Genomic DNA, 22733 nt, shown 5'->3' on the forward strand with positions numbered 1-22733 from the left:
GATCCACCGTGATCTGACAGATGGTAGGCGAATTGATCATTCCTTGAGGCAGCACTTTCCACTGGAAACGCAGGTTGGGGCTTTGGCTGTTTGGAAACACGACAGAAAAAGCAAACCGCTCCTTGTCTTCTTCATGCAAAGGTATCGAGAGAAAACAGTCCTTAATGTCAAGGACAGCACAAGGTTGTCCTTCTGGTATCATAGAGTTCATGGGCAGCAGCGTTTGAACAGGACCCATTGGTTGAATTTTCTTGTTTACTTCACGCAGGTCATGGAGGAGTCGAAACCCCTCGCCAGCTCGTTTGGGTATTACAAAAACTGGCGTGTTCCATGGGCTAGTGGAAGGTTCTATGTGACCTCGTTGTAGTTAGTGGTCAACTAGCTCAAGAAGAGCATCCATTCGAGGCTTCGACAGGGGCCACTGCTCAACCCAGACCGGGTCAGACGATTTCCATGTCAGTTTGATTGGTGGAAGTGGGTATGTGGCAGTGACCCTTACGGTAAATTTGTCACTCTGGCTTTTAATGAAGCTAGGGCATCCCTTCCCAACAAGGGTGGGACTCCTGACATGACGTATGGGAAGAGGGCAATAGTTTTCTCTGGTCCCTTTTCGGTATGAAGGGTTATTGCTATCAATTGAGCGCTCTTCCGAGCTCGGGTTAATCCCCCAACTCCTCCCACCATAGGAGCATTTTCTAATTTCCAACGCGGGGGCCAGTTCGTCTCGGGAATAACTGTAACGTCTGCTCCGGTATCGATCAAAAAGGGGACACTAATGGTGGTGCCATTTAAAGTATTATAAAGGGAACAAATCCCCCACACCACTGGCGGGTCATCACACTTTACTGCCAGGGCCACCCTGGGGTCTCATCCCCAGAGGGTGGTTCTTGCTGGCCCTGAGATGTGAGCAGGTCCGACGGGACCGTCGGTTGAGCCATAAAATTGGTCACTTCTTGGGGGGGCAGCGGGTTCGGGAGCGCCTCACCCCATTCGGGGTTGGCATAGTTGGGCCGCCTTGTGTCCCAAGTGGGAGAGGGCTGTGCACGGCCCATGCACCCTCTCCCTGTCCCGTTTCCCTGAATTTTAGATCTGCATTCCCTGGCAAAATGCCCTCTCTTTCCGCAGGACCAACACAGTCCTCTGGATCGATTTTGGTACGGGGAGGGTGCTGTTGACGGGTTCCTCAGCTGGGGGCAGTTTGCTACAACGTGGCCCGCCTGGCCACATCTAAGACACGTCATCACATCGACTATTGTGGTGCGAACAGCTGTTCGGGTCGGATCCATACGCTCTTCCTTCGCGACATGTTTAATCATGTTCGCGATACTTGACCCCGCTGGCAGGGATCGTAAAATTTCTTTGGTTACCGCATTGCACTGCTGGCGTAAGCATTCTGCTACGACCGGGCCTTTTGCTTCCGCGGGCAGGGTCGAAGAATCGACCGCTGCCTGGAGGCGATCCACAAACTGTGTAAAGCTCTCACTTTCACTTTGTTTTATTGTGGCCCATGGTGATGGTTTGGCAATAACTCCAGAGGCTGTGCGAATAGCTTCTCTGGCCGCACGGGTAGTTGCCATAATTTCATGGGCCCGTAGGCCTTGGGCCTGCACCTGGGGGGTAATCATCGTTGGGTCTGGTCCCATCAGCCGCTGCAGGCTGGAGCTGTGTAGTGGATGACCTGCCCCGTTTACTTGGGCCAGTTGCCTCGCACAGTTGTCCTCCCATTCTTGTTTGAAAACAATCATCCCTGCCCCATCAAAAATCAGCCTACAAGTTTGTTTTATATCAAACAGGAGCATGTTGTCTCCCTCGAAGACACCGTCTATGAGGGTGGAGACCGTGGCAGAATTAAGCCCTTTGTCCGCAATTGCTTTAACAGTCGCTTGTACATCCTTAGGGTTTATTGGCGAGTGGATCCTCTGTCCCCCATCCGTCACCCGGACCGGGAACGCTAGTTTGGCCGATGGGACCCAGTCGGCACACACTGTCTTTATTTTTCTCCAATCCGTGAGAGGGATTTGTCCCCCTCTCGGCTCTCCTTTAACTTGAATGGGGATGTTTTGGCGTTTGACTCTATCTGCCCCCATTGCCTCTTCCTCCGAGTCTGAGCCAGCTGAGAGCCACTCGCCGCAGCTGGTGTCTGAGCCGGAGCCGGAACTCGACTGGCTGCTCACTTCCGGGTTCCGAGAGCTTTTTGTCGGGCTCCGGCCCCGCCCACCTCCCTTGCGCGCGGGCCGTCCCCCCCCCCCTCGGCTCGCCCCGCCTTCTGCTCCGCGAGGGGTTTGCTCTATAAGGGCATTTTTTTGGGTGGACATTCCGATTGGCTCCCCGCCCCTCGACGCTCTGATTGGCTCCCCGCCCCTCGGCGCTCTGATTGGCTTTGGGCCCCTCGGCGCTCTCCTTGGCTCTCTGCCCCTCGACGCTCTGATTGGCTCCCCACCCCTCGGCTCTCTGATTGGCTCTCTGCCCCTCGACGCTCTGATTGGCTCCCCACCCCTTGGCGCTCTGATTGGCTCTCTGCCCCTCGACGCTCTGATTGGCTCCCCGCCTCTCGATGCTCTGATTGGCTCTCCGCCCCTTGACGCTCTGATTGGCTCCCCGCCCCTCGACGGTCTGATTGGCTCCCCGCCCCTCGACGTTCTGATTGGCTCCCCACCCCTCGACGTTCTGATTGGCTCTCTGTCCCTCGACGCTCTGATTGGCTCCCTGCCCCTCGACGCTCTGATTGGCTCCCTGCCCCTCGACGCTCTGATTGGCTCTCCGCCCCTCAGCACTCTGATTGGCTCTCCGCCCCTCGCTCGCACTCCCCTCCCTATTTCGGCCGCCCCCACCTCCCTTCTCCTTCTCTCTGTTCTCCCTTTCACACTCACACACACTACTCACTTCTAGCAGCTCCTCGCTATTCTCGCCTGCGGCATTCTCGCCCCGCCCTTCCCCTTGGGGCTCAGCGCCATTTTTGGGTGCAGAGGGAGGTGGTTTCGCCCAGACTTCCCCAGGCTCTGATTTGTCGGCAGCACCCCTGGCTTCCTCAGCCAACCCACCCCAGAAGGATTTTGCTCGTTTCTGTCCCTCTGTAAGCGGGTCAGGGTTTGGAGGCTGAGGGGGCGTGTCGCCCTCTTGCAGATCTTTAGACTTGGCAGGATCGTCACTATCTGGGGGGTGCAGAGTCTGCGTAGCCACCCTGACCCCCAATTTCGGGATGGCCAACAAACAATCTTTTGCTGCTTTCCAGGTCTCCTGCTCTTGGATAGCCTTTTGCAGGGCCTGTTCAACTTTCCCCCATGCTTTAAGGTGTTTCCCACTACCCAAGGACTTCGTCTCCTCGGCTAACGCTATAGTGCATTTTTGCCACACTTCGGGGTGGAGAATATCCACCGGCTGGTCAATGACCCCAATTTGTAAAAGTCTCGCAACAGCAAGAGTAAAATCTTTAGGTTTACAATCAATACCCCACTGCTTATGTAATTGCGATACAACCTTCACAAGGGCTTCCATCCTCCTTGTTGGTCCCGATCCTGGATCCTCTCTGCCGGGGTGGTCCTGCTGCTCCGGCCGTTTGGCGCCCGATTCGGATCCTGTCGCTCCAGCTGCCGTTTGCCCAATTCCAGGTGGTAATTCCCGATCCCCAGGCAGCAATTTTCTTGATTCCCAGGTTTCGGCACCACTTGTTGCCTAATGAGGCGTGGCAACCTGGCTCAGGGACAACGCAACGACCAACCGCAAGCCGCTTGGGTCATTAGCTCACAGACACCAGTGTGGTGGATGGCAAATAGCGTTTATTGCTGAACGACACACCGTTATATAGCTTGGGTTTACAACGTCGCTTCCGTCTGCTTGCATCATGAGCTGACCGCTATTGGCTATCTAGTGAGGGGGGGGATCCTAACTATCCGTACAGCACGATATCTTCCGACCGCCAAGCCTTAACTGCCTACACTCGGGAGGGCACCCGAGAGACGCTGATACTGCCGGTGGTCGCTGCCGCTGCCGCCATCGGTTGCCTCGAAAGACCTTGACACCTCCGGTCCCTTCTCAGAGAACAGCTAGGAACTCAAGGGGTTAAAGCAGGCGACAGCTCCTAACAGCTCACTTGTGCAAGTCAAAAACTAGGAGAGTCTTTCCTAAGCCACCTGTTTACCCACCACTTGATTTTTCCTACTCAAAAAGTGCAGTCCTGCAAAATCTCTTGAAACGTTTTTTAATAAATAATCACCGTCACACATCACGTGTGTCTGGGAAGGGCAGGAGGGAGGATCCCTGTGATGCTGTGGCTCCTCCTGCCAGCTGAACCAGCCTTCGGATCTGTGTCTCCGGAGCAGCAGCTTCGGGTTCCCTGACCACAGCTGCTGAGGGGTGAGGCAGCTCTTGGGGAAGGTGCGACAGCTCCTGGCAGGTCTTGGCACAGCGTTCCATATAGTCCTGCTGGGCTTGTCGTCCTTGGGCCAGCTGCCTCTGCAGAAGGGACACCTGGAAGAAGCGAAAGGCCGAGCTCAGACAAGCCCACGCTGGTAGGACCATCCGTAGCTCCGCAGTACCAGCTCTCAGGGAAGACGCACTCTCTAACTCCAGCCCCAGCCAACACTTTGTCCTTGTGGAATGAAGTAAGAAGTTCCCAGAGTCACCCTGAACTGACCTCACATGATCAACAATTCCGAGCCCCTTTCTGGCACAGCATTCACACCTACAGCACTGAGACGTGACACAGACGCTAAGAGCATCTTCCAGGAAGCGAGAGATCGAGTTCCAGTTCCGCTGTTTCCCAGACCCAACCATTGCCCTAACTAGCCTGCTGGGGACCAGCTTTGAGCAGAGCACCTCCGTTTTTCTGTCCAAGGGGAACGTCCTCAGGATATCCTCTATTTTCCGTTGAGTTTCAGGTTTCTGGATTTCCTCCAATCTCTCTCCCACCCTGCCTGACCTTCAGGCAAGCCAGACCCAGGTGAAGGATGTTGTTTGGCCATGGCCAACAGATGTGTCTGACTGGGAATTTCCACTGCCGGCTCTACTCCCTTTCTGAAGGGCAGACACCCCTCGGGCTGTAGCAGCGTGCAAAGTTGTGCCCACCAGTACAGCCCCAGCAGCTTTTGACGAGAGCTTTCCTGCTCCTCACCTGCTCCTGCAGCTCAGCCAGTTGACGACGGCAGCACACGTGAGACTCTTCCTGCAAAGGAAACACAAGCATTTCTTTTGGGTCTCCGGTTTGGTCAGGGCCGTGGTCTACATTCAACTTCTCTTAGGTCTATCCCGGGGGCTGCGGCGACTGGGATTTGCCATCGTTCCTCTGTACAGCCAGAGCCTCCTCCCACCAAGTCAGATTCTCTTCTCACCTGTCCAGAAGCAGGTGCCTTGTGCTGGGTAAACTCAGGCAGAGAAAACCCACATGCATCTGGCAGCAACCGACCACCGCAATCTCTCGTCAGTCTCCTCCATTCTCTCTCCTGGAGAACTCTCCTCTTCTCTGCTTCCTCTTCCTCCCAGGTTTGGAGTTTCTGCATTGGTTTTCGTAGGGTCTCCCCTTCAGCTCTCCATCGCAAAGCTGGTGTTAATGGTTTCACCAGCTCACTCTGTCTCCTGAGCTTTTCTTCTCTCTCTCTCTGAGTCTTCTCTAAGTACCTGACTCTGTCTCTCTGGTACTTGATCTCTTCATCTTTCTTTGTCAGAGTCTGCAGAACATGCTGGAGAGCTTCCCGAAGACCTCTTATTTCCTCTTCTAACTCTTGTTGCTCACGTTGAGCCTTGGTCTTTTGTTCCTTCTCGTCACGCAAGGCTTCTTTCAGGAGCTTCTCTTGCTCTCGGTGCTGTCTAACCTCTTCAGTCTTATCCCTCAGCCTAAGCTGGAGATTCTCCAAGGTCTTCAGTTCTTGTTCCTGGCACTGGAATTTTTGCATGAGAGTCGCATTGTCTTCCTCTCTCTTCCTCACCATTTCCTCAAGCACCTTCACTTGCTTCTGGCACGATGTTAGTGCTACATTCAGGCTTTCCTCACGAATCTGGAGCAGGTTCATTTGCTCTGTCTGCTTGAGGAACTCCAAATGGTTCGCTCTCAACAGTTGGCTCATTTTGTCTAGATCCTGCTCTAGGCTCTTGGCCCACTTGCCTTCTACCTCCTTCTGCTCTCGAAGGAACACTTCCAGTTCTTGGATCCGCCGAGTCAGAGACACAAGCTCTACGTTTTTGTCCCTCACGCTTCCTTTCACTTGCTCCAGATCCCGTATCTGTTCTTGCTGGGATCTGATCTCCTGCTCCCTCTCCTCCAACTCTTTGCTCATCTTGCTGAGAGCAGTCCTCTGCAACTCTTGCTGCTTCTCCAGCTCCGCTATCAGTTCTTGCTGGGATCTGATCTCCCGCTCCCTTTCTTCTAGCTCTTGGCTCATTTTGCTGGCAGCAATCCTTTGCTTTTCTTGCTGCTTCTCCAGCTCCCGGATCTGTTCTTGCTGGGATTCCATGGTCTGGTTTTTCTCTGCTATGGCCTTAATAACCTGATCGAAAGTACTGAGATGTGCTTCTCTCTGCTGTACCAGCACTCGGATCTGTTCCTGGAACAGCTGCACTTCTCTCTCCTTCCCTGACAGGATGGTGGTCATACGAGTGAGAGCCTCCTGAAAAGCTTTTCCCTCTGCTGCCTCTTTCTGGAGCATCTGCATTTTCTCCCTCTGCGTTTCCAGTTCCTCATTTTTCATTTTTAAGACAGACAGTGTACTTTGCAGTTCTTGTTGAAGGGCATTGCTCATATCTGTCGCTATTTCTGCTCGGGTTTCCGAGGCTGCGACTGCTTCCTGAAGAAGCTGCATCTCCCCTGTCAGTTTTTCGGTCACTTCTTGCAGTGTCTCGTGTTCACGCTGCAAAACAGGGAGAAAGAGAGTCAGTAATTCCATCTGGGGTATGTTTGCTTTTCGTACGAGATGGGAACTCCTGCTTCGCTGGCAGTCAAGGGCTCAAGTTGGAGCTTCTAGTAGAAAATTGGAGCTATTCAGTTGGTTTCCCTGTTCCGTGTCAATTTTCTACTGTCTCTCAAAAAAGATTTCAGAACTGTACTGTATTTATCAGGCTCTGTCCACAACGGATGTTTGGAGTGACTGTAAATGGAGAAGTGGGAAAATATTGATCAACAGCTGCACTGGCTCAAAAGTCTAGGCTCGTCTCCTGTACGGAACAGTGCCTGTGAGTGCACACCCAGGGAAGAAAGCCCAGGAGCGGGGCAGACTTACAGGATACCTCCCCGACCCCAGCACTGTTGCAGCTTGTGAGAACTTTCCCAGTCTCCCCCTGACCCCATCTACACCTGCTCTATTTACAACACCCTTTGTCCAGGAGTTCAACAGGTCTGCGCTGCTGTGGGGGTACCCAGCCCTGCTTCCCTTGGCACCCGGCCTTCCTCTTGCTCGTCTCTGGAGCTCACCAGTCTCCGTGCTTTCCGTGCCTGCACCAGCCCTTGCCTCCTCAGTCCCAGCGCTTTGGTTTCAGAGCCTTGTTGCTGCCCTTCACTCTGCTACCCGGCGCTCACAGCCTCCCTCACCTTACGCCCGATTGCCAACCGCCCATTCCTCCAACCTGCCCTACTAGCCAGGCTCACCTGCCCATACTGTCGCGCCTCTTCCAGCTCCTGCCTGAGCTGCTCGACCTGCTGGCAGGCTTCTGTCAGCTCTCCCTCAGTTTGGCGTAGCTGCTGTAGCAAAACATTCTTCGCACGCTCCCTTTCCAGCAGGATCTGCACGGGAATAAAGAGAAGACGGGTTGAAACTTCCCACATAAAATTTGTGTGGCAAGACCCAAAGACTGACGGGCTCACATGCTCTCAAAGCACTGTGCTGTTGATCTCCTAGGACATCATCTGCCCCCTTGGACACACAGCTTCCTCATGAGACTGGCAGTACAGACGTGGCCCATCCACGGTCCACCTTGATTGAATCTCCAACAAACTCTTAGTCATCTAACACAAAATGTGTGCCATTTCCCAAGGGCCTTGCTGCTGAGGGGATCCCTCCTCTTCTGCTCTGTCCTGTTTGCCTTTCAACAGCCACTTTTGCACCTAGTTAGCAGCAGAGAAAACGCCAGGCTGCCAGAGGGCTGCAGCTGGCAGTTCCTGCAGAAAACTCCTGTATTTTAAGGGGGCAGTGAAAATGACATCAGTTTTAGGGTGTTGAACAGGCTTTGGTAAAGGTCTGATATCACAGGGACACGGTGCGATCTCCGAGCGCTGCCCTGTCAGTTCAATACCTGCAGACACAGCTGCGGGCACTGCTGCCCCCAGGCAGTCTGCACAAAGAGGACTTTGGGCAGGACACAAGGAAGACTCTCCGTGCAGGACAGGGTTGCTTTGGCACAGGAGATCTGGGCACAAAAGAGCTTCCAGCAGGTGATCCAAAACACAGCCCAGAAGACACCTCTGTTTGACTGCTCCGAAATATTTCAGAGGAGGCTTTAAAAGCTTTTTTCTTTGGTCAACAATCCTGCTGCACCCCTCCCCGGCCCTCCCAAGCAAAAACCCCATCCTCCTGGGGATGCAGTGCTCCAAATCCAGTTTTGGCCTATGGCAGAGGATGGCTGCCATGTCACACGCTCAGGCGATTTTCTTCTACAACCACCCCCCCAAAGCTTGCTTGGAGAACTCAGAAGCACACTGTTTCCTACCAGGTCTCGCAGGAGCTGGTTCATTTCAACTTCGGGATCAGAGTCCCGAAGTGCGAGGACGTTGTAGTCCCGCTCTTCTGTTTGCAGGAGCTGTCCTGCCACGTTTTCCTGTTGCTGGCTCATGCCAGATCTCTCTGCTTCCAGCTCACCTCGGAGGCACTTCACTTCTCCTGCCAACATGACAAATGTCAAGATTCAGAGTTGACACAAACAATGGTTCTGGCTTTACTGACCTTAAGCCATTGGAATTTCAGTAGAGAAGGGATCTGCCTCCAGCTCCCTTACGCCTCCGAAGCACGGCGGACAGACAGCTGGTTTGATACCATCTTCCCTGGGCAGGGGGATCAGCAGAAACAAAGCACACGACGCGCTCACCTTGTGTCACCTCCTTGGCCTGCGTGAGCGTGTGAGGTTGGATTTCCAGCCGGCTCCTGGTGATCTCCAGCTGAGAGAAGTGCTGCTGAGCCTCAAGCAGGCTGGATTCCAGGCTCTCCTTCACTGATCTGCAAGTTGTGAACACGCAGAGAAATTACTTTCCTGCTCCTGACACCCACAGGGAGCTATTCCAGTAAGAAGTCGGTCAAGATCCCTGCGCCTGAGTATGGAAAAGGGCTTGCACAGAAACTTATACACAGCAAACACAGCAATCTGCCGTTCAAAAGAGCAGTGCAGCCCCTCCGAGGCAATGCCCAGGCTTTCCTTACGACCTGGCAGAACACGGAGAGCCCAGCCCAGTTTGATCTCAAGAGCCAAATCTGAACTTGCTCTGGTCTGCTCTAGGACACACGGGGAGCTGTGCCCACACAGGCGGTGCCAGCAAGCGAAAGCCCAGCCTCTGCTCACAGCCCCCGATGAGCACGTCCACCTTGCTCTGCAGGGGCACAGAAGAGCTTTGCCCTGGCTGACTCACGACTTTTTAACGCTGCTCAGAGTGTAGGCACGGGCAGGTCATCTTCCCGACTCCCTGTGCTGAAAAGGGACTACAGAAATACACCAGATGGTGGTGTGAAATCTCATGCCTGGAGCAGCATTTGTAAGAAATCAGAACAAGAACTACCTGAAAGGAGACACGGGTGTGCTTCGGTTTAAACTGGTCCACCAGTTGAAGAGAAAAGCTTGCTACCTTTACTGAGCTGCTGCTCCCTAAGCAGGCAGTAGCCCAAATGACTCCTCGCCCTCTCAAAGGCAAGTTGTACTGCAGGGGCAAACTGTTACATCACTCTTACATCACTCATCTTCCACAAACTGCTCTGTGTGACACACAGGATTCCGGAACCAGACGCTGCAGTTCCCTCCCTGACCTGGGTGCCAGGTTCCTACAACACACGGCACGGCCTCGCTCGTGCAAGGATGCGATCAGGACAGCATCCTCCAGGGTAAAGGGGCCCCTGAGCGCTACAGCAATAAACCCACAACAGCAGCATTTCACTGCTTCAATGGATGTATCTTCAGGAAGGAGAACAAGCACCTAGTTGTGATTACACCCCTCTCCGCCAGTCCAACGTGAATATGTTCCATGTGAAGGATAAATCAAAGTCAGTCTCTAAAACAGAACAGAAAAGACAGAGTCCAAAACTGTGACAACAGGCTCTTGAGAACAACACCTGGCAAGAACAGTTGCTGATTTTTCGTTATCATTTGCCAAAGGATCTTCCTAACTTTTTTCAAACAGATAATTTATCTCTTTTCTAAAATAAAAAAGGAGCTGAACATTTAATAACAGCTCAATAATTGACCCAACCTAATTCAGCTACATCAAGTAAGAGACGCTGGGGCTCAGCTCTCAAGAAACACACAGAGTCCTAAGGGTGTTTATCAGCCTTGCTAACAACATGCTCTGGAGTGGTAAAGCGTAACAGTCACGACACACGACAAACAATCTCTAAAATATCATTTGTTCAGCTCTGCAAGTCCAGGAGTCTTCTAAAAAGCACCTGAGAGGAGGACAAACATCTCAGTATTTTCCTTTTTTGTTTCCTCACCCGAAAAGGAGAACTTGTCACAATTCTCCGGCGAGAATTCAAAAGAGGCTTCCCTGCGGCTGGTGGAACCAACTCCAGGTCCTGCACCGTAGGCAGCAAGAGTCAGCTTAGAAACAGAAGGCCCTCAAGATTTCCAGCAGGAGCCTCTAGCTTCAGCCTAAACGGCAGTGTCCTCCTCACAAGGTCCGGCTGTCAGCCGGAGCCAAGCTGGCTTGCTTTGGACCTCACGCAGGAACGTACGAGGGGGCATAAACATGTGCCCAAGGCTCAGGAGAGCTTTGCTCGCTTCAGCTGTCAGATAAACAACCTTCAAGTCTTGGCATACTGTTGTGTGTTTCTGCTTGAGACTCTTCTGTTTTCTGTCCATGGAAGGTGAAAACATCTGAAAAGCTCACGGGATGCAATAAATCCTCGTGTAACAATTACCACCTCCACAATCACAGACAGACAATAACGTCCTGCCTGGGGTCTTCTCCCTGCTTTTTTCTGCAGTGCAACACCTCTGCTGGGTATTTGCCAAACATACCACCTACCCCAAAACTCAGACTGTCAGAGAACAGACCATCAGCAACAAACAATTCTCTCCAAGTTACCCCATAATACCCAAGATCATACATTAGGAAACTCACATGGAAACTATGACAAACTCCCTAGTCTCCTCCAGTGACACGATTCTCCCAAGCTCTTTCTCCAGGGTACCGAAATCAGGTAGTCCAGAGCGAGGAGTCTTGTGTCATCACCTAGTTCTCATCTTCCTCCTCAGAGCCTAAAGAGGCTCTAGCAATTCCCAGAACCAGAGAATCATTTAGGTTGGAATGGATCTTTAAGATCATCGAGTCCAGCCGTTAACCCAGCACTGCCAAGTCCACCACTAAAGCACAAGCGCCATGTCTACACGTCTTTAGAAGACCTCCAGGGATGGTGACCTATCCACTTCCCTGGGCAGCCCATTCCAATGTTTGACCACTCTTTCAGGAAACAAATTTTTCCTAATATCTAACCTAAACCTCCCCTGGCACAACTTGGGGCCGTTTCCTCTCGTCCTACCGTTAGCTACCTGGGAGAAGAGATCAATCCCGACCTGCCTACAACTTCCTTTCAGGTAGTTGTAGAGCACGATGAGGTCTCTCCTGAGCCTCCTTTTCTCCCGGCTGAACACCCCACTTCCCTCAGCCGCTCACGCGTAAGACTTGAGCTCCAGACCCTTCACCAGCTTCGTTGCCCTTCTCTGGAAGTTGCCAAACACACCAGTGCCGCGTACGGGGCACCATCACTGCCCCAGTCCTGCTGGTCACACTGCTGCTGAGACAGCCCAGGACGCTGGTGGCCACCTGGGTGCACTGCTGGCTCACGTCCAGCCGCTGCCAACCAGCATCCCCAGGGCTTTTCCTGCCGGGCAGCTTTCCAGCCGCTCTCCCCCAGCCCGGAGCGTTGCGTGGGGTTGTTGTGACCCAAGTGCAGGACCAGCACTTGGCTTTGTTGACCCTCATGCAGTTGGTCTCGGCCCATCGATCAGCCTCAGCGGACAGGCCTGTATTTCCTGGGATCTTCCCTCCGGCCCTTCTTGGAGATGGGTGTCACTTTAAGTCATACAGGTGTGGGTGGGAGGTAAACGGGCACTGATGGGCACCACTGATGGCTCTGATGGGTGGAGCACTCGGTGGGGAAGGAATTGGCCGTTGGCAGCTGTGGTCTGTGGCTCAATGACTGGGTGGAGACCGGTGACAAGTGGTGTCCCTCAGGGTCCATACTGGGACCAGTATTACTGAACATCTGTGCTGGGGACATGGGCAGTGGGATCGGGTGCACCCGCGCCAAGTTTGCTTTGACACTGAGCTCAGTGACGCTCTGGAGGGAAGGGACCATCCAGAGGGACCGCGACAGGCTGGAGAGGGGAGCTCATGTGAACCTCAGAGAGTCCAACACGGACAAGGGCAAGGTCCTGCACGTGGGCTGGGACAATCCCGAACACGGACACAGGGTGGGGATGAAGGGGGTGAGGGCAGCCCTGAGGAGGACTTGGCAGTATGAAAAAACTCAGCATGAGCCGGCACCGTGTGCTGGCAGCCCAGAAAGCCAACCGTGTCCTGGGCTGCACCCAGAGCAGCGTGGGCAGCAGGGCGAGGGGGGGGATTCTGCCCCTCTGCTCTGCTCTCCTGAGACCCCCTTGCAGTGCTGCCTTCAGCTCTGGGGGCCCCAACAGCAGAAGGACGTGGAGCTGTTGGAGCGGGGCCAGAGGAGGCCACAAAGATGATCTGAGGGCTGAAACACCTCTGGTATGGAGACAGGCTGAGAGAGTTGGGGCTGTTCAGTCTGGAGAAGAGAAGGCTCTGGGGTGATCTTATAGCAGCTTTCCAGTACCTAAAGGGCCTACAGGAAAGCTGGAGAGGGACTTTTTACAAGGGCGTGTAGTGACAGGACAAGGGGCAATGGCTTTAAACTGAAAGAGGGCAGATTTAGATTGGATATAAGGAAGAAATTCTTCCCTCTGAGGGTGCTGAGGCACTGGACCAGGGTGCCCAGAGAAATTGTGGCTGCCCCATCCCTGGAAGTGTTCAAGGCCAGGTTGGATGAGGCTTTGAGCAACCTGGTGTAGTGGAAGGTGTCCCTGACCATGGCAGGGGGGCTGGAACTGGATGATCTTTGAGGTCCCTTCCAGCCCCAACCATTCCAAGGTTCTATGATTCAAGGATCCCCAGGGATCTCCTCCAGTCTGTTATCGGTGATCCCATCGCAGGTCCCAGCCTTCCACACTCCCTGTTTACCCAAAAGCACCAGACAAGGACACCGGGTGGCCGGAGACGAGGCCGTTGCGCCTTGCAGGTCACTCACCCCTTTGTAGATATCCACTTCCAGCGTCTCATTGTTTGGAAAGAGGGAGGAGTGGGGGCTGCTGGTGTTGGTGCAGACGGAGCTCTGCAAGGACACGACAGGGCGGGACGTTGGGTTTGCCCGGCGCGGGCGAGCGGAAAAGGCTGCACGCGAGGAGCAGCAGGTGCTGGATGCCTCCTCGGGCTCGTTTAAAGGGAAATAATCGGCACCCCCGTTCTTTCCCACCCCCTTTATGCACAGGATCTATGGGATCCGCTGGACCCAGGCGCTCCGACGAGGCTCAGAGCTGCCCCCTGCTCGCACCGTCCCCACAGCCGCTCGGTGTCAGCCGCTCTCCGGAAATCCCGGCCCCGACTCACCACATCCGCGTTCGTCTTTTCAAAGAAATCCTCGGCGAAGATGGTCACCACGAATATGTTGATGATGAAGGAGACAAAGAGAGCGATGCAGGACTCGACAAAGAAATACTTGTTCGCTTCTCGCACTTCCCTCTTGTTCGGGCGGTTCACTTGCCGGGACTGAAAAGGGGACGGTGACAACAGCAGCTTGAGAACCAGGAATTTGCCATTATATTGCTTCCATCTGGAATTATACCTATTATACCGTGGGACCACTGGGTGGGAGGTGTCGTGGGTTAGGTTGAAAACTCCCCCCCACCACCCCCAGGAATGAGGGAGAGAATTAAAGGACAAACGGGATACCCGTGGGTTGAGATAAGAACAATTTAATACAGATGATTTAATACACAGGGTAGGTGCTCACCACCCCCTCGTATGCGAAGCCCGTCTCGTCCTGAAGCTGCAATCCCGGACGAACGCGAGGCCCCGACATAGAGAGGGGCAGAGAGGGAGAGAGAAAGAAAAACAGCAGAGCAACAGCGCAGCAAGCGCAAAAGAGCAAAAGTGCAAAAGAGCCAAAGCGCAAAAGCCCTTCTTCCCGGCTGACCCTCGCTTTTATACTGGGCATGACGCTGCATGATATGGAATACTAATTGGCCAGTTTGGCCTCAATCTTAAGTTCCACACAAATCACAAGGGGAATCGTGTCCCCCTTGTCCCAACTATGCTCCCCCCTTATCCCGCCATGTTTCTGCACTCTGGCACACTGAAAAGTCCTTGGCAGCTTGTTATCAGCGTTCTTCTCAGAGTGAGCCTCTGAGTAAAACCAAAACACGGAGCTCTTCTGGCTGTTAAAAAAAAAAAACTGTCCTAGCTAAAACTAGGACAGAGGGAACACGCTGGAGGGAAGGAAAAGCAAACCCCGATATCTGCAGAACAAGCAAGGGCGGGTTTTGCCAGCGCGGCTGCAGTAGCCAAGAGACCGCTCCTGGTCCCGCATCCACACGTTACGGACACGTGTCCCAAAGCTCTCCCAGCTCTCCCTCTGCCAGGGGCCAACCTGCCTCCTCCAGAGGGTTTGCCACGTCCCCACCGAAGCAAATGCTTAGAGCAGACTCCTGGAGTGCACAATCTCCGTGGCAGCGACTGCTGGAGTGTCTCCAGCGTCCCAACGTGCCCACCCCGTACGTGCTTCCCACACCGACCGGCGCGGGCGCTGACCTTGACCAAGGCGGAGTGCAGGTACATGTTGTGCGGCATGATAACGGCGCCCACGATTCCCACGGCCTGCTCCAGCTGCGGCGTGCCGCAGTTCTGGCAGTACGGGATGAACAGCCCCTTCAGCAGCTTCTCCTGGTCGGGTTTCACCGTGATATACTGCGGAGACACCAGAGGAACGGGAATTTTCAGCGTGACGCGTGTCATGCAGCTGCTTCCGGCCGCCCGTTCGAAGGTACTCGAAAGCCAAAACATGGCTGATTTGGTAAAAACCACCATGTGAAGATCATCTGCTGTTCAGTAAAACTGGGGGAGCGGCGCTGAGCAGCGCGTGCCAGTCCCCACATCGCGGAGGCAGCGCTCAACACGGCCAGGGTGCGAGTTGGGCTCTGGCCACGCGTCGGAAACGCAGACCCGGCTTCGAGTGTCCTGAATTTTAAGTGTCTGCCCAGATTTTGGTGCTGGTCGGGCACAGGAGTAGCAGTGGGGGGAGAGGGAATGTGTCACCAAACAGCGCTGGTGGGAACGCGGAGCCGGTGACGGTACCTCGTATCTGAACGTCAGAGCCATGATGGTGATCAGGAAACCGAAGAACGCTTCCAGCTTCCGCAAGCCTGCGAGAAGGCAAAGGACCATTGGAAAACTGGGAAAAGCTGAAATCTCAGCTTTAGTTTCCAGAATTCAAGAGGAGAAATTACCGTATTTGTCCAGGAAGAGAAAGACGAAGGTGTCGGCGATGGTGATGAGCACACCGCCCCAGAGCGGGATCCTGCGGGAGACGGGCACACATCAGCCTACGGAACGCTCGGACCGCGGCCGTCAGCCACAGCCCCACTTCAGAGCCCAAAATCTCCTTTTTTTTTTTTTTTTAAGGGCACGTGTTTGGGGATGGAACCGCGTTGTCCAAGGGTTTGTTTGCGCTTTGATGAGACGTCTGGCCGCCCTGGGAAGGGAGCGCAGGTTTGTTTCCTGCACAAACAGCTCGGATACGAGCTCCCTGCCCGAATCTCGAGGACAAATCCCACGGCCACGCCGAGAACAACAGAAGCGAGCCAGACTTTTAAGAGCTACTTGGTACAAAATTGCAGCACCCCGTTACATTTGTATTTCCGACCTCGCTGGCCAAAGAGGGCATCTGGTCTGGTCGTCCTTTGTTAGGAATATAAAATTTGCCAGGAGAGCTGCAGCCCAATTTTGCCACGAATAGCTGAAAAAAAGCCAGAACGTGCAGTTCACCTCGCAGCCGAGAAAAAGCCAGAACAGGCACCAACGGCTGAGCCATCTCCCAGAGCTTGGATGAATCACCTTCCACAAAAAGCTTATTCTGGAAAGATTTACAGGAAATAAATGAGTGTGTCTCGGCACACGCAGCGTCGCTTTCTCAATCCCAGAGGGACCACTCACTTCCTGCCGCCCTCCGGCGACGAACCCGACTTACTTCCCCACGGACAGGAGGTTAATGGCAATCGCGGAGCCGATGACTTCTTGCATGTCGGATCCGATGATGGCGAGTTCCACCATCAGCCACAGGATGATCCGAGGAACCTGGCGGAGAAGAAACACGTCGCACCGTTAGAGAGAGGGAAAACCTCTTCTCCTTTAATTTCCCAGATGGGCACAGGGCTCCAGCGATGGAGCATTTGGGAACGGTCTCCTTTCCCCGGCCGCGGTGTGGAAAACATGTTGACGATCGGCACTTTACGACGATGCGGAGCAGAAATCCAGGTTAGCTGTGGCAACCGCTGGAGGAGGTTCCCGGGTCACTTATATCATCGGGATTGTGTCGCCTCCACGCAGCTCGCGCGTTGTGAGAGCGAAACCGGACGCTTCCCTGCACCGAGGCGCTGGAAATGAGCAGCAGGAGATATTTCCCGTGGTCGGAGCAATGACAAAGCCTCGGGTGTCGGATGAGAAACATCAAACCGCACGGAGGGGGGGACGTCAGCGGCTTCCCGCAGCCCTTTCCCAAGGACTCATCTTCAGCTGGACGCAGCGCCCCTTACACGCGCCCTGACGATTTCCTAAGCGGGGAAATCCGACAGCGTTCGAAAGGGCCGTTCCTCTCCTGACTCCTTGGGCTGATTTAAGGTATAAGGATTTCGAGTTGGGGCGGCGGCGCTCCGAACAGGAAAGCTGAATCCTGGGTTTATCCCTGACTCTGTCTGCAATTCACCGGCGAATGCCAGCACGTTCCCCCCACCTCCTACCTGGTGCGTTCCTTTTGCCAGGATGGGGAAGACACCGACGGGACCTGAACTGTCCCCCCCTGCTCTCCTACCAGCCCCGGTCCTTAAGGAGCCCTTGGCTGGTGCTACCTTAGCGCCACGATCAAAATCTTCCTCTACATCTGCCTTGCTTCCACCCGGGAGCCAGACCAGAAGAAACCACCTCAACCCCCAGTTTCTCAGACACCAAAGCAAGACGTGACGATGAAAATACATTTCGGCGGCCGGAACCCTTTCTGCCGAGGAGAATTTGGTGCTTAACGGGCAGCAACGACGCTTCCCGAGTCCCGTGAGCCCTGCCAGCCCCAGCTGAGAGAACCGTGCTGCCCCGGGCCGATCCGAAGAGCCGCTCCGCGCCGCGGCGGAGCGGGAGGTCACCCACCTTCCGGTACTGCCGGTTGCAGACTTCGGCGAGGTGCAGCCCCGTCACCACGCCCAGCCGCGCCGCCAGCCGCTGCAGGAGCAGCCCGATGATCGTCGCCAGCATCAGCACCCAGAGCAGCTGAGGGAGACACGAGGGCAGGAGTGGGTGCGCCGGGGCAGCGGGAAGCGACGGGTCCCCCGGGATGCCTGTGCCCCGCGAGCACCTTTGGGAGTCACAGCCCTTTTAAAATACACGTTATTGACATCCAGAGGCTGGTTTATGTGCCCGGAGCTGGCACGGGAAGGATCTAAACACACACAAAGCCAGGAGTCACTGCTGGAGAGGGGGTGGGAGGGTGCCTCACTCTGCCCTTCTCCTTCTCCGGGTGTTTTCAGCCCAGCAGCAACAGCACCCTCAGTACTCCTGCCCTAAAACCAGGTGGGTACACGGGCTGCACAACTTCCAGCGCTTAATCTGTAGGTTTCTGCACTCACCTTAAATCCAGCGACAGCCCCGGACTGTAAATCCGACTCGATGTTGCCCGGGTCCAGGTAGGCGATGCTCATCAGAAAGCCCGGCCCCGTGAAAGCCCAGAGCTTGCGGAAACTAAAGCACGAGTGCTGGTGAGGGAGAGAGAGGATGGAGATGTCGGAATTCCGGAGCCCTCTCCCAACACATCGTCCCCACGCACCGCTCCGGCTATGCGGCACCAGAAGTGGCAGCAGACAGCCGGGGTTTGAGGTGCGTTTCCTCGCTGCCACGACAGGCAGCGGCGCTGGTGAGATCCGCCTGTTCCTTCAGCCCATCCGAAACTCTCCGGCCATCCCTGCTCCGAATCGGAAGAGTTTACGGCGAGACTCTGGGGCAGCCAAGGACACGCTCCGGGGGGGCAGATGAATCCTCTTGCGCCTGCGGCCGAAACCGCTGCCTTGTTGGTTATCCGAAAGCACAGGGGGCACCTACACCCCTGTGAAGGGGAAAGGAAGGGGGAAAGGAAAGGGGAAAGGAAAGGAGAAAGGAAGGGGAAAGGAAAGGGACGAGGAAGGTGATGAGGAAGGGGATGAGGAAAAGAGACGAGGAAAGGGGGACGAGGTAAGGGGCCGAGGTAAGGGGCTGAGGAAGGGGATGAGGAAAGGGACGAGGAAAGGGGAAGAGGAAGGGGATGAGGAAGGGGATGAGGAAAGGGACGAGGAAAGGGGAAGAGGAAGGGAATGAGGAAGGGGATGAGGAAGGGGCTGAGGCTGTTCCAAAGGGCAGCTCTTGCTCCCCTTCCCTGATAAGGGAACAAAGAACCAAGGTCCCTCCCCTGGGGCCGCAAACAAGACATTTCTCTGCTCTTTAGCACATCTTGGTGCTCAGAGAGTTGCAGGAGACAAATCCTGAGTGATGAATCATTAACTCCATGGCATTAAGGCACAGGAGACCCCCCCACCCTCTTCTCCCCCAGATCTGCCCCCAGCAGCTCAGCTCAGCCTTCCCAGCCTCGGCACGAAGGGGAACCTGCACCCAAGGGAATGACTCAAGCGGGTACCAAGCGCTCGCAGATTTTTCCAATCGCGTTTTCCCATCGGAGCGAGGGGGGAGGGGCTCAGCCACACTCACTGTTTCATCTTCGGGAATCGGGATCTTGCTGTTGAAGTAGGTGGTAAAAGGCTCCTCCGAGGAGTCGTCCGGCGGCTGCAGCGGGTTCCTGCTGCTGGAGATGGTGCTGACGACCTCCCCGTGCTCCCCGGAGGCATCTTCTGCCGGGGCAAAAGAGAGGCAGAAAAGGAAGGAGGAGTGAGTGAGGGTCCCTGGAAACACGGGGAAACTCAGCAGGGGCCCGGCAAGACCCCCAGGCAGAGCAGAAGGAGCGTGTTCCGCCCTCCCAGCGAAGGCTGATCAGGCCATGGAGAGAGAATCGGATTAAAACAACAGATACTGCTGCAAACCCACCCCAGGAGACATCCCGCCGTGCCCGAACTCTCCCTCTCCCGCGCGCCGGGAGCGGGCTGGCGACCCGGCAGGGTATTTATTCAGATGAATTTAAGAAAAGCCACGACGGGGCACTGCGGCAGCCCCGCGGCGTCACCGTAATGGTTAACTGGGACCCAGCAAGCCAGATCCAGGAGAAATCCATAGCTGTTTTTTGCACCGTTATGGAGAGCGTTACCCCAGACTCTCCCGGCTGAACAGAACGACTGCGAGACGTGTAGTCCTGGAAGGACCCTGCTCTGCTGCGGAACCCCGTCCCTCTCCAGGGAACATGCGACGCAGCGCTCGTTTGGGAGCAAGTGCGAGTCAGGAGACTGCCTGAGCATTTCCCCCTCTCCCAGCGCACGAGCGGCCGGCGGCAGAGCCAGCCCCGATGGATTTTCAGGACAGCTGCTCTGTGTAACTTGCGAGGAAGGTGCGCAGGGTTACTCCAGCGAGGAAAACCCACATTCCCACCGACGATGGGTTCAGACTCGTCACAACCGCCCCGTTCCTTCCCTGCCCCCCTCCAGCAAAACGCCCCTTCTGCCAAACGGAGCCGATACTCACTTTTGCTCTCCCCGCGCGGCATGGTGCCCCAGGAGCGGGGCAGCAGCGCGTGCCCGAGCACCCGGCCCCCGTCGGAGGGCTGCGAACGAGGCAGCTCTTTTACCGAGTTTCCTATTGCATCATCAGAGCAAACCCCAGCCGATCGCTCCTCCTTTCTCCCTGCCTCCCAACACCAGCAGGCACATTTACACAAGGGAGTCAGAGGGCACACATGGGTCTGCACCAGGACAAGCCTGTTTGTCCAGTCGAGCGAGGCCGGGCGAGCCCCGGGAACCGTAAATCTCCCGCCGGGATCATCTCAAAAGCACGAGGGTTTGCGTCCGCCACGATGATCGGGGCGGGAAACGGGGACGCGGGATCCTCGGGGTGGTTCGTGCAGGGGAAGGAATCGATGAAACGAAAGGTGGATGCCTCAGAGGAAATCTGCGGGGTGAGCCTTACCGTAGGATGCTTTCCGGTCCGTGTCGGAGTTCCCCATGGTGGAACCCTTCCAGCGGGCTGGAAACTGGTTCAGATTGGCCACGTCGGCTGCAAAAGAGAGGGGGAAAAAAAAAAAACCTGTCAAGGAGGAGAATAAAAACCTACGAGAGAGTCAACAGAACCAACAGCTCCTGGCAGGGACAGGTTTTACTTCCGAAGCCCTTTTCCAGCCTTGAAGAACCTTTCAGCGCCGGGAGGGGAGTTTTATCCGGGGCCTGCTTGGAAAATCCTGTTGCTGCAACACAAAGCAGGGGTGAGCGGCCCGACCGGGCGGACCAACGTGACGGGTTGTTTGCACACAGCCGGGCTTCGCCGGAGCCTGTTGTGAAACTCCAGCTAAGGAAACAAGAGTGGAATTTCCTTTACGTCTAGAGCTTACAGGCCATCCCTCCCCTTCCAGGCAGGATGGTTACGGCTCCGCCGCTCCTTTACGGGGCACCTGAAGTCGCTTTTAAGGGCACGATGTAACTCTCTCCCTACGGCGTATTTTTAAATCCAATCGCCACAGAAAGGAACCGGGATCCGGTACGGGATTTCGGATGAAGCCGATGTCCTCTGGGCTCCAAAAGGTCAATCCCCCAAACCCCTCAAGGACGAGCCAACGTACCAACAGGATCTACGTGTGGTAGGTAAAGCTCTTAATCTCCCTCAAAGCCCCTTACACATTAATGGGAGATTTCCTTGGAACAAGGTGACATCGGTTCGGTGAAGCCATAAAAGGAAAACATTCCCCAGGAATTCATCTGAAGTGATTTGAAACAATTTTAGATTTTCAAAGACTAATTCTCTGGTTCCATAACCAGCTCTGAAGGTGGTCTGTAACCAAGCCAGGCACGTTAAAATAATCCAGAGAGGGTTACTCCATGCAGGGCTGGAGCAACACCATTCCTTGTAGACAGGACTACAATCGTTACCCGTCCGGCCAAATACACTCAGGATTCCAAAGGGTTGATTTTAGGGCAACAGGACGAATAAAACACACTCTGGGAGCTCTCGACTCGCCGCTCGCGCCCAACAAACCCACCATGGCGCAAGCGCACGGGGACAGGGTTTGCTTCTTCCACCACTTTAACAATAACCTGGAGCGTTTGCTCCGGACGAGGACGCAGGAGAATGGATCTGCGGCGGTGCGGAGCGATGAGGGTTCACCCAACCGTTAAGGTTCCCTGTCCCACTTTTTGCCAGCTCTGCTGGGAACCCGGCGCAGCAGGAACCCGGCGCTAAAGCCACCAGCTCTTCCAGCCTCAGCGGGGCGGCAAAAAGTGGCTCCGGTCTGCAGGGTGTTTGCCGGAGGGCCGGTGGGGCTGGGGGGCTGCCCCGGAAGGAAGCACGACACCAGATGCCATCGTGGAGAGATGTGACACAGCGGTCTGGAACACATCAGGGTCCCAGACAGCCCCAGCCTCTTCCAGGTTAGAATTGCCACCAAATTGCTCCGCGCTGTGGGGAAAAACGGTAAGTAAATACCTTCTGCCACCCCGAGAATGGCACCGCTCCGGCGACGGCACCGCTCTGGCCACGGCAGCACTCCGACCACGGCACCTCTCCGGCCATGGCACCTCTCTGATCACAGCACCTCTCCGGCTTCCGCAGCCACAGAGCCTCTGCCCGAGACTTCTCCTCCGGCAGCTCCCGCTTGGACGGGGCCGACCTCAAGGCTGGAGCAAAGCTTTTCTCTGTCACACACGGTATTTTCTGTCTTCCCAGGCTCCTGATAAAGCACTAAGCCTCAGGGCTTTCCTTTAAAAAAGCTAAATTTAGCAATCCATCTTTTCCCCGAATTCCTTCAGGAGAAGCAGCACTTACCCTGGCAGCCAGTCCCACGAAACACTCCATGGATAAAGGCGAAGAGGAAGAGGATCACGCAGCGAACGTTCGTTACGGCGCGGGAGCGACCTCGGTATCTCCCGGCAAAACACACCCCAGCTTGGGCGGGGGCGGAACGGGTTCCCCTATCTCCGCCGGCAGCTGCCGCGCTGGAGCGTGCTCGGTGGGTCCCGCCGCGGGGAACGCTTCCCCGTGTGCGCCGGGCTGGAAACGCCGCGGAGCCTTCGCCAGGAGCAGCGCCCGGATGCGAATATTCCGCCCGCGTCCAGCCGGCCTGGGGAGCGGAGAGCGGAGAGAGAGACGGTGGAAACGC

General features: G+C 55.3%; 3 protein-coding genes across 3 annotated transcripts; all 3 read right to left on the bottom strand.

Moving 5' to 3' along the window:
- Positions 1–842: 842 nt before the first annotated feature.
- On the bottom strand, positions 843–3564 carry LOC147525915 (endogenous retrovirus group K member 21 Gag polyprotein-like). The gene is made up of 2 exons (XM_086630734.1): positions 3478–3564; positions 843–1610 (listed from the first exon to the last, which is right to left on the bottom strand). Exons 1-2 carry the CDS (start codon positions 3493–3495, stop codon positions 843–845), a joined length of 786 nt encoding a protein of 261 aa, XP_086486860.1. The 5' UTR covers positions 3496–3564.
- Positions 3565–4215: 651 nt separating this feature from the next.
- LOC147525916 (uncharacterized) lies at positions 4216–8754 on the bottom strand. Its single transcript, XM_086630740.1, has 4 exons — positions 8632–8754; positions 5328–6839; positions 5111–5161; positions 4216–4467 (listed from the first exon to the last, which is right to left on the bottom strand). The coding sequence occupies exons 1-4, from the start codon at positions 8752–8754 to the stop codon at positions 4216–4218; spliced, it is 1938 nt and encodes a 645-aa protein (XP_086486866.1).
- A 158-nt stretch (positions 8755–8912) lies between these two features.
- Positions 8913–22486, bottom strand: LOC147525917 (natural resistance-associated macrophage protein 2-like). Its single transcript, XM_086630741.1, has 15 exons — positions 22400–22486; positions 20555–20641; positions 19193–19332; positions 18085–18210; positions 17609–17728; positions 16440–16546; positions 15700–15770; positions 15548–15615; positions 15005–15160; positions 13805–13963; positions 13446–13529; positions 10614–10694; positions 9435–9502; positions 9007–9134; positions 8913–8962 (listed from the first exon to the last, which is right to left on the bottom strand). Exons 2-15 carry the CDS (start codon positions 20589–20591, stop codon positions 8913–8915), a joined length of 1395 nt encoding a protein of 464 aa, XP_086486867.1. The 5' UTR covers positions 20592–20641; positions 22400–22486.
- Between the last annotated feature and the right edge of the window lie 247 nt (positions 22487–22733).

Source organism: Tauraco erythrolophus, unplaced genomic scaffold (genome assembly GCF_009769465.1).
Source record: "Tauraco erythrolophus isolate bTauEry1 unplaced genomic scaffold, bTauEry1.pri scaffold_48_arrow_ctg1, whole genome shotgun sequence".
NCBI lineage: Eukaryota > Metazoa > Chordata > Aves > Musophagiformes > Musophagidae > Tauraco > Tauraco erythrolophus.